The sequence below is a fragment of the Microcaecilia unicolor genome, chromosome 1 (assembly GCF_901765095.1).
Source record: "Microcaecilia unicolor chromosome 1, aMicUni1.1, whole genome shotgun sequence".
Lineage (NCBI taxonomy): Eukaryota > Metazoa > Chordata > Amphibia > Gymnophiona > Siphonopidae > Microcaecilia > Microcaecilia unicolor.
The window spans coordinates 718328271-718342285 of record NC_044031.1 but is presented as its reverse complement, the minus strand read 5'-3'; the positions used below and the strand labels follow the sequence as shown (position 1 = coordinate 718342285).

Sequence of the window (14015 nt, the reverse complement as noted above, 5' to 3'; positions counted from 1 at the left end):
GGGTGAGGCGAGGCAGAAAGGGCGGAGCCTGGAGTTGGCGGTGGTGGAGAAGGGTACTGAAAGGAGGGATTTGTCTTGAGAGCGGAGGTTATGGGTAGGAACGTAAGGGGAGATGAGGGTAGAGAGGTAATGAGGGGCTGCAGATTGAATGCATTTCTCTCTACTGCGGGTGGCCCGCCTCTCTGACATAATTTCCCGTTTCTTCAGAGGTGGGCCGCAGTAGAGAGAAAGGGCCGGGACCGGTGGCAGGGCAGCCTATGGGAATTGCTGTCACTGCCTTTAAAAAAAGAAAAGAAAAGGTAAATTCAGGGGAAGGAGGTTGGGGAATTAAGTAAGGGCAGGGACGATGCCTCCTCAGAAGAGTGCTGCCTGAGACCCCTGCCTCAGTTGCCCTAATGGTGAGGCTGCCACTGGGGCTACCAGAGGCAGACTGACAGTGTTCTAGGCCCTCGGGCAATAAAGACTATGGGTCCCTAACCACCTGTCAAAAGTGATTGAATTATATGGAAGCTAGGGGAGAGTGTGTCCTCTACTGCTGTGGGCCCTTGGGCACTACCCTATTGTTCCAATGGACAGTCTGCCCCTGTGGGCTACCATTAAGATGGGTTACTTTACCACTAACTTGTGCTATTTTAGCACAGGAACCATTTTATTCAGTGAGACTTAGTTTCTATTATCCCAGGTTAACAGTAAAAAAAACACATGATACAGTAGTCCGCACTGATAACATCCCTTTTAGCCTTATTTTACAGACACTGTAGTCAGGAAAAAACAGTGTGCTACCATTAAAACTGGTTATTTTACTATTAACCTGAGTGATTAGTAACTAGGTCTCATTGCATAAATTAGGACCTGTGCTAAAGTAGCATGAGTTAATGATATAATAACCTCTCTTAACAGTATCCTATGTTGATAACTTACCTCCATATTGGTTGTTGTAATTGCCTAATAAGAAAAATCCCTGATTGTTCAAGTATTTTGACTTTGGACCTCAAGTACTAAAGTGTGAAGTGGCTTCACGAAAGTCCACTTGTGTATATAAAAAAAAAGTAACATAAAATGCCTGGAAACTTACAAAAATATTCAAATTCGGGCATTTATTACTATTTTTTATACAGATCTACTACTAGCAAGTAAAATTCTCTATCATGTATCTCACTTAAATGAGGAAAAGACTTCAGATACTCGGCTCTAGCAGATAAAACTGTTGCTTGAGTCAGGTCGCTCTTATTTTTTCCAGTTACTTACCGCTGTGCATTTATTTTTCAGAGACACAGATGGGTTCAGCTGCTTAGGAAACATATAGCGAAACAGGAGCTCGCTGTCGGGCGTACCCACTGAAAATACATATCAAGCAGCAGCTAAGTACACCCTTATTTAAGGGATTATTTGCCGAGAAAAACTAAGGCTTTATAGATTGAGGTTTTTGACTTATGAGGATACTCGCCAGCAGTTTCACCTATACAAAAAAGAAGAATGTCTTTTAAGGTAAACGCTGAGCGACCCGACTCAAGCAACACCTTAGTACATGAGGCCCAAGATGGTACGAGCCCATTAATCTGTTGGATCCCCTCAAATCTCTGTTATTCTGCAATAAACATCTAGTTTAAAACGTGTACAATTGCTCATTTAGACATATATTTTAAGCTTCAAAATAATACTAATTCAAAAAGGACTACTATATTAAATGACAGATATCATATTTTGTTGCATACTTCTCTTTGCTTGGTTTAGTGTTGATGTCTCCCATGATATAAATGTCAGCAAATTTTATCCTGAATTTGTTTAACAGGGAAGCCATCCTAGAAGTAAAAGAGCAAAGGTGAGTGAAAATATACAATTTAAAATAAGAGTTTTTGTTCATTTTGTTGCTGTTCTGATCCCATTCTGTTTGGCTTTCATTGGACTTTTATTTTTATTGTTTGCTGTTTTGCATAATTTTTATATAAATCATGATTTTATAAAGCCAGGATATGGACGTCTAAAACTGCAGTATGTGCTTTGAAAATATGCCTCCTTGTGTCCTATTTTTTTTTCTGATTTGCAAGCTGCCTGGGTAGTCTGACACAGATTCCAACCCCCCCTCCGGAAATCACAACAAGAGAAAAACCATATGGCAAGAGGATGTGATCTGGGCATGTTTTGGGCAGACTAGAGAGGGACCAAAACATGGAGGTCCAACTCCAGTTTCAGAAGGGGAATAGACACCCATGTCCAAAAAGATGGATGTCCATATTTAGACCTGGTACTTGTCATGTCTAAGTTACAGAAAGATGCTCCAATTGAGCAATTCTCCACTGTATGGCTTAAGGGAAGTCACAGTCGGTATCCTTCTGTTCCTGGAGAGCTCATAATTTTTATTTTTTTTTAAATTATGAACTACAGTTGGATTTAAACCTGCAACTTCTGGTTCTCTGCCAGCTGCTCTAACTATTAGGCTACTGTCACCATTTTATAATATGGATGTTCCTCTACTGTCACAAAGATGTCTTCTACAACCCTTGTTTTGCCTCATTCATAGTTTGGATGTTTCAGTTTGTAAAATGGATGTTTATGCTGGACGTATTTTAGAACAGGCTGTATGTGGGCAGATCCTGATCTAAAATACATGAGAAATAGACGTCTAGATGGACATACAGGGCCCTGTTTGCTAAGCGCACTAGCATTTTGTAGCGTGCACTATTGCTAAAGACACCAATATATTCCTATGGGTATCGCTAGCATTAGCACACACTAAAACGCTAGCTTACCTACAGTGCGGCTTAGTAAACAGGGCCCACAGATTGGATGTTCATATCCTGAGCTGTAAGTATCACAAGCCCAGAATCATCAGGTTTGAAAGGTATCATTTGATGGACTTGTGCTAAACGTATGAGCTTGAAGTGAGTTTGCTGACATATTCTGAGCTGGACATCCTTTCTAAAATGCCAATCTATGTGAAATATTGGTGACTTTTGTAATTGATTGCAGTCTGCCTTGGACATAATCTATCATGGTAAATTGAAATATAAATAACCATAGTAAATTAAATTAAGATAATGTTTTGCATTTTAGAAGGAACTAATCATTACAACTCATACTCAAGAAGCCTCTGATGGTATTACTACAGTCCAAGACAGATCACTCTGCATCGTAATTTGCACCTGGAGGTTCTTTTATATATTAGAACAGCAAGCTGAGAACCAGGGGAGCCCAGTTCAAATCCCACTGCAACTCCTTGTGATCTTGGACAAGTCACTTAACCCTCCATTGCCTTAGGGGCCTTTTTTAGTAAAGCTTAGTGCACACATTCTATTTTATACCTGTGGGCTGCAGGTACTTAGGGGACCTTTTACTCAGCTGCGGTAAAAACTGCCTGCAGTAGTGTGGCCGCGTGAAATTGGCGTGCACTGGGCCATTTTTTACTGCAACTGGGAAAAAAAGTTATTTTTTAACATGGGGGCAGTAAATAGCCGTGCGCTAAATTTAAAAGTAGCGTGCAGCTATTTACTGCCTGAGCATTGACCTAGTGGTAAGGGCTCACGCGCTACTCATGTGGTAATCTTGCAGCTTGCGCCAATGTGGCCACATTGCCGATTACTGCCAGGAACGCGCCCCCCCCCCCCCCCCCCCCCCCCCATAGTAGAAAATAGAAAATTCTTTTCTACCATGGGAAAAAACAGCACACGCCAACCTTGGAATTACTGCTGGGTGCCATGCTACCCTGCTAGTAGTGCCAATTTGGCGCATGCTACCCGAGCATTAGCTCTACCACTGCTTAGTAAAAGGGCCCCTTAGTGCACACTAATGTCCATTAGCACACGCTAAGCTTTAGTAAAAGGGCTTCTTAGATTGAGAGCCCTCCAAGGACAGAAAAATGCCTACTGTACCCCAGAAGCATAGCCAGGTTGAAGGCGCCGGGGGAGCGGAGAGCTGACTTCTGACGGTGCAAGTGCATGTTTTAAACGTGATCAATTGTGTAAAAAATAGGCGCCGGCACCATTGGAAGTCCATTGGGGGAGCAGCCGCTCCCCTGGCACCCCCCCCTTAGCTATGCCACTCCTATACCCGATTGTACACCACTTCAATAGCTTTTGGGCTTGCAGGTGATATATAAGAAATTAAATAAAATAAAAATTAGACTCCTGTATATATTTTTTTGTTACATTTGTACCCTGTGCTTTCCCACTCATGGCAGGCTCAATGTGGCTTACATATACAGGTACTTATTTGTACCTGGGGCAATGGAGGGTTAAGTGACTTGCCCAGAGTCACAAGGAGCTGCCTGTGCCTGAAGTGGGAATTGAGCTCAGTTCCCCAGGACCAGAGTCCACCTCCCTAACTACTAGGCCACTCCTCCTCCTCCTCCTAAATGAAACTTAAAAAAAAAAAACCCAAAAACGACTAGAAATGGATTTCTTGAGAAAGGTTTTACCAAAACATACTACCTTCCATATGAGTGCTTTACATGTGTGGGTGAAGGTGGGAGGATTAGCATTAACAGACTACCAGTCAGGTGAAGGACTTGCCAGAAGATTTATGAGACTTGGCATTGTCCACTGAAAAGTAGCCAGAGCTTGCATAGTAATGCGATAACCATTTTACTAAGCTGCATTAGGCGCTAACATGGGCTAAAGCATTCTTTGTTAGTTTTGTCATGTGTGTGCATTAACCATGTGTTAAATTTTAATGTATTTTTTTTGAGGGGGCATGTCAGTGGATTTTCCTAGTGCATCTACATTACTTACGGTTAGCTCACGAAAAATGTGGGGCCCATACCACCTACAAAATAGGTAAGTGCTCCCATGGTAATTTTAAAACATGGCAGAGCACTAATGGCATCAGCACTTGGGCATTAATGAACAAAAGAGAAAATTGGGGTTTTATGGCTGCAGTAAACATGGCCTTACAGCACGGGAAATACCCACGTAAGGACACGCTAAAGCCAATTATTACCGCAGCCTAGTAAAGGGACCCCCAAAGTATGTGAAAACACCAAACAAGGAGGCAGGTGCTAACCTACCAAAATAGAAGCAACAGATAGCACCAAGGAACAAAGCAGTCTAAAAGGGAGTTCCAAAGTTTACTAAAAAATTTGCTCGATTTGGCCACATTTCACCTAATAAGGTCGCATCAGGGGTCAGTGGATGTTTTTAAAGCATAAGAACAGTACGACAAAAGTCTTCCAACATAGAGGAATTAACCAACTATTCTACAAGAGGCCTTTTACCAAACTGAGGTAAAAAGTGTCCTTAGTGCACCCTTACGCAGGTCTTTTTTTGTGCACTAAGGGGTCCTTTTACCAAGCTGCGGTAAAAAGGGCCCTGTGGTAGCGGTGGGGGCTGTTTTTGCTGTGCACCAGGGCCCTTTTTAGTGCAGTGGGTAAAAAGCCCCTAAAAAAGACATGGCCGTGCGGTCAGATTATTCTTACCGTGTGGCCATGCAGGGAGAAACACATACCACCACCCACTGAGGTGGCGGTAAGGGCTCCTGTGGTAACCTGGCGGTAAATGGGCAGCATGGTTACCGTCAGGTTACCACCACGCTAGAAATTATGGAATTAATTTCCATAGCACCAAAAATGGTCTCTGGTGCCATATTGCCTATACGCGCCTTTTTAGTGAAACTGAATCAATTTCACTAAAAGGAGCGTGCAGGACATGAGGGGGAAGAAAGAGCAGGGCAGACAATATGGCAGCACCGGAGACCGGTGCTGGACAAGGCTTCAGCCCCCGCCAGCAAAACCAGGGGCCCAGGCCCCCACGTAGCTATGCCACTGCTAATAGTCCCATGGATTTCCTCGCAAGCTTTCTGCTTCTGATGTACCTGAAAAAGTTGTTACTGTGAGTTTTAGCCTCTGCAGCAAGTTTCTCTTCATATTCTCTTTTAGCCTTCTTTATTAATGTTTTGCATCTGACTTGCCACTGCTTTTCTTCATTTGAGTCCTTTTTCCATTCTTTGAAGGACAGTCTTTTGGCTGTAATAACATTTCTTTACTTCACCTTTAAACCATACTGGCTATCGTTTTCTCTTTTTTCCATCTTTGCAAATATGTGGAATGCATCTGGACTTAGCTTGCAAGATGGTATTTTTGAATAATGTCCACGCCTGATTTAGTGTCCTAACCTTAGCCAAATCCTTTTCGCTTTTTTAAAACCATTTTTCTCATTTTATTATAGTTGCCCTTTCAAAAATTAAATGCAGCTACAGTAGATTTCCTTTGCGGGTTCACCCCAGATAGCAGCTCAGACTTGATCATGTTATGATCACTGTTTCTCAGGGGACCCAACCCACCACCTCTCGCACTATGCCCTGCATGCCACCAAGGACCAGATGCAAAATGGCTCCCCCTCTTGTCAGCTCCTGGAGCAGTTGTTTATTACATCTAGAAATGTTATCTCCCTGGCACTCCCTGATGTAACATTTATCCAGTCAATATTGCGGTAATTTAAATCACCCATTATTATAGCGTTGCCCAATTTGCCAGCTTTCCTAATCTCTGTAAACATTTTTTCATGTCTGTTCGTTCTGTCCCGGTGGACGGTAGTACAGTCCTACAAGAATACTCCTTCCTTTCACACATGGAATCTCTGAACATAATGATTCCACGCTGCTATCTGTTTCATGTGAAATGTTTATTTTAGTTGACTCGATTCCCTCTTTAAGATATAGCGCAACCCCCCTCCAATTTGATCGTATCATTGCAATACAATTTGTACCCTGTTAATGTGGAGGGGCATAATCAAACGGGCCACCCAAGTTTTCATGAGGGCGTCCTCGCAGGACGTCCCCACGGAGGGGCGGGGAAACCCGTATTATTGAAACAAGATGGGTGTCCATCTTTTGTTTTGCTAATACGGTCGGGGACGCCCAAATCTCAACATTTAGGTTGACCTAAATGTTGAGATGGTCGACCTTAGAGATGGTCGTCCCCGGATTTCAGCCATAATGGAAACCGAGGACGCCCATCTCAAAAACGACCAAATCCAAGCCATTTGGTCGTGCGAGGAGCCAGCATTCGTAGTGCACTGGTTTCCCTCACATGCCAGGACACCAACTGGGTACCCTAGGAGGCACTGCAGTGGACTTCACAAATTGCTCCCAGGTGCATAGCTCCCTTATCTTGGGTGCTGAGCCCCCCCAACCCCCCCCCCAAAACCCACTCCCCACAACTGTACACCACTACCATAGCCCTAAGGGGTGAAGGGGGCACCTACATGTGGGTACAGTGGGTTTTGGGTGGGTTTTGGAGGGCTCACATTTACCACCACAAGTGTAACAGGTAGGGGGGGATGACCCTGAGAGAAAGACGCCCATCTCCCAATTTGTGTCAGAAGATGGGCGCCCTTTTCTTTCGAAAATAAGCCTGATAATGTTCCATTGATTGTCCTCTTTCCACCAAGTCTCTGAGATGCCTATTATATCTACCTCATCATTTTGTGCTATATACTCTAACTCTTCCATCTTATTTTGTAGGCTTCTAGCATTGTACACAAGGACTTCAAATTGTGTTTTTTCCTTTGATCTACAAGCTGCTTAGAAGTTGAAAAGGATAATGCACATCCTTTATCCTGCTCTCTCATTAAGCATACCTGGCTTACTTTTAGCATTGTTGAAACCTCTCTACTGGGATTCCCTAAATGTCCTGTTTCAATAGTATCCTTCAAGAATACTCTATACCGAACCATGTGCTCCTGGGTGACTGTTGGCTTCTCCCCCCTCCCATTCTAGTTTAAAAACTGCTCTCTCTCTTTTTTAAAAGCACCAGCAGCCTGGTTCCATCCCAGTTAAGGTGGATCCCATCCTTTCGGAACAGTCACTCCTTTTCCCAGAATGTCGCCCAGTTCCTAACAAATCTAAATCCCTCATCCCTGCACCATCATCTCAACCACGCATCGAGACCTCAGAGTTTCCTTACAAGTTAAGGGGTCCTTTCACCAAGCTGCGGGAAAAAGGGCCCTACGGCACTGGTGTGGGCCATTTTCCCCACACGTACTGCAGCTGGTAAAAAGACCCCCACCAATGGCCACATGGTAAAATAACTTATCGCATGGCCATGCAGCGGGGAGCACTTACTGCCACCCAATGAGGTGGTGGTAAGATCTGTGGCACCAACCCGGCAACGCACAGCAATGCCTGTTTACCATGGGGTTACCGCTGTGCTAACCATTTGTGGGGTTTTTATTTTTTCCCTGGAAATGGCGCTTGCTCAACCTGGAACTACCTCTGGCAGTCGCGCTGGGCCAGCGGTAGTCCCGGAAAAGTGTGCGGTAAGCCTGGGTTGGGCTTACAGCTGCTTCGTAAAAAGGCCCCTCAAGTAAATATAATTGGAAAAAGTGGAAATTAAAAACACCATGCAGTAAGGTTAGTAAACTGTGCACAAATGTTTAGGCAATACGCTTTTTTTGAACTTTCAATTTGTTATTAGTGATTCTATTCAGCAGGCCTGGAACCACACAGGACCAACAAAATTAGGGGTCCTTTTACTAAGGTGCACTGAAAAATAGCCAGCGCTGGTGTAGATGCATGTTTTCGACAAGCGCAGGTCCATTTTTCAGAGCATCTGCAAAAAAGGCCTTTTTTAGCCAAAAATGGACATGCGGCAAAATAAAAATTGACATGCGTCCATTTTGGACCTGACCTTATCGCCACCCATTGATTTAGTGGTAAGGTCTCACACATTAACCGGGCGGTAATCGTCAGTATGTGTACACTGCCGATTACTGCCTGGTTAGCACCATGCGCCGAAAAATTTACAGCGCACGTACTGGACGTGCGTAAAAAATGAAACTACCGCCCTTAACTTGTAGCTCTTCTTCCCAGTCCTCGGTCACAGTCCACTGTCACCCTGTTTCCTTTCTTCTCTCCAGCTGGTGAGAAGACAGCAATGGTTTGTGCTGGCCTGCCTCCATCACCAGATGACTTAATTTTGGTGGTTGATTATGCAGCATCTTAGGGACTTGCTGGCACCAAATGTTCAAACCACCAGAATGAATCCAGGAAGCAAAAAAGGTAGATGGAAATAAGCAATGTTCTCCTAGTAGCCAGAGGGGAAGGAAGAAAGGATTAAGGGAAATAGAGGATTGGGCAAACTGGCAGGAGAGAGAGAAGACTGTGCAGGGAGAAAGGGAGGAGAGTGGTTGCAGTGAAATTGGAATGGAGGGAGAAAGAAGTGTCCAGGGAGAGGCTTGTGATGGGGACAGGGATGCTGCACTTAACTTTGCCATTTGGCAAATACACTTTGTAGACTTTCAATAATTTTTTGAATAGAAGAGAAATTGATGTGTGTTTACGCTAGCTTGTCTTCCTCAAGACGGTTGACCTTTCCTCCAATAAAGATCCTTAATTTGCAATCCTTCCATTTTTTTCGAGTTGTGAGAATGTAGGGAACAAGGAGTGTTAAACCTGGATAAAAGCAGTAAATCAAAAAGAGGTGAGCTGAGTGAACAGTGTCTTTAAAAACAAGTAATACATAGCTCATCCTATGTCACAAGTAATTCTAACTTTACTAAAGGAATTCTTTTTCTTTTTACACAGGAAGGAGGAAGAACTTGGCCTTTTGTACTGTTAACCATTAGTAACTAGAGCTCACTGCATAAAATGAGATCTGTGGTAAAATAGCACAAGTTAGTAGTAAAATAGCATATCTTAACCGTAGCCCATGTTGATAACTACACCCCATATAGAGGAAATGTTTTTTAAGCAAGAGCTGCAGTTCAATCATTCGTAGAATATTTAAGGGATAATACCCTCATTAACAGGCATTGTTTTGAAATAATTGCCCATATAGACAGTTCCAAGTCTTAACTAATAATCCAGAAAAGCAATTATGTGGCACTTGAGCCATTTACCAAGGGCCCTGTTGCTATGTTAAAATTGCTGTGTAAAAATTCTGTTTCTCTTCCTGCTTTCTGTGGCCCCTGTGGGCCATGCTGTCAGTTTCACTCTTCACTGGACCTCTATTGTCAGTTATTGCCAGCAGGAGATTGAATCTGAGTGGCTGAACCAAATGTTCTCTCTTTTGATATAATATAAGAATGGCATAAAGAGATTTCATTCCTGGCTCTGTTCAGAACAAAGTCACCCATACAGTATTGTGGAGTGAAACAATAGATGTACTAGGCTACTTCAAGTATTATATTTGTGTAAAAGGCCCCTCCTAGCCACATATTTGCAAATGCTTTTATTTCTGCATGATGTCCCTTGATGTATAACATTTGGCAGTACAGATACACTGTGCTCTCGACTTCGCCTCTCCTACCTCCATCATCAAACAGCCACCACACATCAATGGTGCCTTTGCTTTGCTTCCTCTTAAATTGAGTGCTCGCTTCCACAAGTCTCTGATTGAACTCGCCCACATGCATTGATGGAATTGTGTTAGGGCCTGCAAAGAAATGTCATATTGATCTTATTTTTCTTTGATAATTTATGCAAACTAACTTTTCAATAAATCTATTCTGAGAAATCAAAAAAGTCTCATGGAAGCGTTATGTGTTTTTTGGGGGTTTTTTTAAAATGAGAATTGAGTTGTTTGATCATTATATAAGAGCCTTTTAAATCTGAAGTATTGTGTTTCCTTCACAATATAATCTGAATAATGAATTTGCTGTATGTTCTCCTCTTCATATTATTCTTTTTATGATTCTTTTCCAAAAAAAAAACTATTTTGTATTCTCTTTTGTTGTATTTTAGGAATGAAAAGTGACTTCCTATCTTATTAGTTATGGTATGACCACACAGGTAACCTTTCTGGGCAGGCTGGATAGACCATGCTGGTCTTTATCTGCCATCATTTGCTATGTTACTTTGTATTCTGCCAGTTTTGTTGTCTTTCTTTCTTTCTTTCTTTCTTTCTATACATGTATTTTGTTAGCTATATTTATTTAAAAGTTGTATTTTTAATTGTATTTGTTTAATCTATGTTTTCCACTTTGAGTTGGGAGAAACTTCTGGAACAGTGGATTATAAATGTCAAATTAAATTAAATTAGTATAGCACCCACTGTCCAGATAAGCACCACTGGTTGGGCCTATCCATTGATATTGTGCAATACTATTTACTTAGGGCCCCTTTTACAAAGCGGCAGTAAGCCCAATGCAGGCTTACTGCTCGCTAAAAAGGAAGTACCGCAGGGCCACTGCAGCAGCTTGGCAGTAGTTCCCACCCCAGTGCACCGTCATATTCAGCACTATAAAAATATATTTATTTTTGTAGCGCTGGTGTGTACCTGGCGGTTACTGGGCAGTGCTGTGCACTGCCTGGTTACCGCCAGGTTAGCATGGGAGCCCTTACCGCCACCTGAATGGGTGGTGGTAAGGGCTCCCTACTGAAATGGCTGCACGGCAAGTGATTCACTTGCTGCACAGCCATTTCCTGAAAAAAAAGAAAGACCAACCTTTCACCCACTGCGGTAAAAGGGGGCCTCAGTGCGCATCAAAGACTGTGCCAATGCCAGCACAGGCCCCCTTTTGCCGCAGCTTGGTAAAAGGGGCCTTTATTTATTTATTTTAAAACTTTATAGACTGCTTTATCTCATCATTCTAGGCAGTTTCCAAAGGAACATAGTCTGTTCTCGCTATTTGCGGCGTCATGAACTGCAAATTTGCGAATACCAAAATAGGAAAATAGGGGTTAGATTTCAGCTATATCTATATTTCCATGAAACCGCAGAAAGTGAATGATTTATGCTATCGGAAATGAAGGGCTCAGTTCCTGAATGGGACAGCACTTAAACACATGCAGCTGGATTTTTCTGAACTATAACTAGGCTGCCCAATTAACGTTCTAATAACAGGAAAAATGCAAAGCAAAAGTGGAAGGAAGTAAGGCTGTTTTGAAATGCACATGTCTGCAAATACATGAACACAGCAGCATGAATAGCGAATTGAGTCCTGTATTTACACCTTCATGGTTTGCGAAATAGGAATACCGAATGTGCAGATAGCGAGAACACACTGTACACAACAAAATCATTCTTAACATAAAATTAATCTATTAGCCACGGATACAAAAATAATGTGTACATGCAGCAGTTAAACATAGGATCATCCATCCCAGCAGTCACTTTAAATGTAATATAGATCTGGATGTCAACAAATGCTTGAGTAAACATATATATGCTTTCAGTTGCTATCTAAATTGCACAATAGAGCACAATCTGGATAATGCCATTGAAAATTACTACAGACCAACCTGGCACTATCCGGATCACACTGGGACGGTACAGAATGGAGCTAGATGGAAGCCAACGCTGTCCAGATGGTGGCACAATTGCTGTCTCAACTTTATTTGAATATCACCTTTTCCCAGATAACACTAGCACTGGCCACTCTATCTGAATATTCAGCACCACTCACTATATAGTGAGTGCACTGAATATCCGGATTTTATTTAAACGCTGAAGCTGGGTTTGAAAAATGGTGCTGACTGCAGAGTTTAATTATTGTTCCCTGTATCTTCCTTGTTATTGCTTCCATTTACCTCTCCTCTGCAGCGCTGGGTTCTAATTTACCTCGTGCCTGCTGTCCCTTTACATAGGCTTCTCCTCCATGCGTGCGTATGGATAATTATATTATTTTTCCAGGTGCCTGTATAATTTTTCAGATAGGTTCTGTTCTATGTCTTTGTCTGTAATTTGTAATTGTACATAACCTCAATAAAGCAGCTCATCTTCATAAAATGACCATGTGGAACTCCACCTTTCAAATACTTATTGGAATAAGATACACAATTTATCAGTTTAACATTTTTTTAGCTAGTAGAGTACAGAAGAGAAAGGAAGGCTTGTCAAATGTTGAGAATGTTTATAATAGGATCTACTTGATGCAATTGCTTTTAAATGAAGGTATTTTATACTGTTCATGAGACAATCACAAAAGTTATCTCCCTCAATTGTTTTGATTTAAGTAACAATAACAGATGGTAAGGGCATTAACAACTGTCACTCCCTGACGTTTGAGATCATTATTGCTGTGTAGCATGATTGAAGAGTGCAGGTAACAGACACTATTTACACTCTCCTTGTGTTAAAATGGCACTGAAATGTCTGATTAACATGTGGGTTATGAATTAACCAACTGAGAAGCTCTATGTGATCTGTTTTAATTACTATTATGAATTGCATACAAACATTTCAAAATGAAAAATTATAATATGGTTAAAATTGTTTCAGAACTGATGGGCCGACATCTGGAAAAAGCAACCTACGCAATTCAATACAAAAAATACCATGTTTTCTGTAGTAGATTTATCTCTCTGGTGCCCCTAGGTGATTGAGGAATTCTCTTTGTGAATGTGGTGACTGAGAGAGTCTCCCCTCCCCCTACCAAGAAACCTTTGAAGTGAAAGTGGTACCTCCTGCTTTCTGGGGTGGGTGTCATTCTCAAGGGCCTCTCAGTCTGCAGCAGAGTTCTGCCAGACCTCTCTCTCCCCCCCCCCCCCCCCCCCCTTAAAGGTACAAAAAGCCCAGTGGCAATTCCACAGAAACTACCACTAGCCTATGCCTGTGCATTTCTGGTCAGAGAGGATGCTGATGTTCAGGATGAGAAATGCTTAGAACAGAATTTCCCAAACCGGTCCTTGGGACATACCCAGTCAGTCAAGTTTTCAGGATAACTGCAAAGAATATGCATGAGATAAATTTGAATGTACTACCTGCACTGTATTCAGATCTGCCTCATGCATATCCTGAAAACCTGGCTGGCTGAGTGTGTCCTGAGGACAGGGTTGAGAAGGAGATGCCACTAAGATAGAGGAGGAGGTGCAGCTTGCAAACTGGCATCCGTAATCAGCTGTCCTCACTGTGTCATGGGGAATCCAGCCTTGTGCCCTGCAGATCTGATAGAATAAGTGGGAAATTCTGTATAAGACACCTAATGTTAGGTGCCAGGATGAAGAGCATTAAGCACAAATTCTATAAAGGCAGTTCTGCATAGAAATGTGTTTATAGAATAGCTTAAGTCGTTTTCACACCTAACTTTAAGTGTGAGCATTTATGTCTGCCAAATGCTTATGTCTAACTACGGTACACAAAT

General features: G+C 42.3%; 1 protein-coding gene across 1 annotated transcript in view; it reads right to left on the bottom strand.

Annotated features, from left to right (window-relative positions):
• The window catches only part of SLC12A1 (solute carrier family 12 member 1), a 222896-nt gene that overhangs the window by 14476 nt on the left and 194405 nt on the right, over positions 1–14015 (bottom strand). Inside the window, 3 exon segments of the mRNA XM_030189548.1 lie at positions 1716–1802; positions 9273–9384; positions 10241–10366. Of these exon segments, the coding sequence (XP_030045408.1) occupies positions 1716–1802; positions 9273–9384; positions 10241–10366 (325 nt within the window).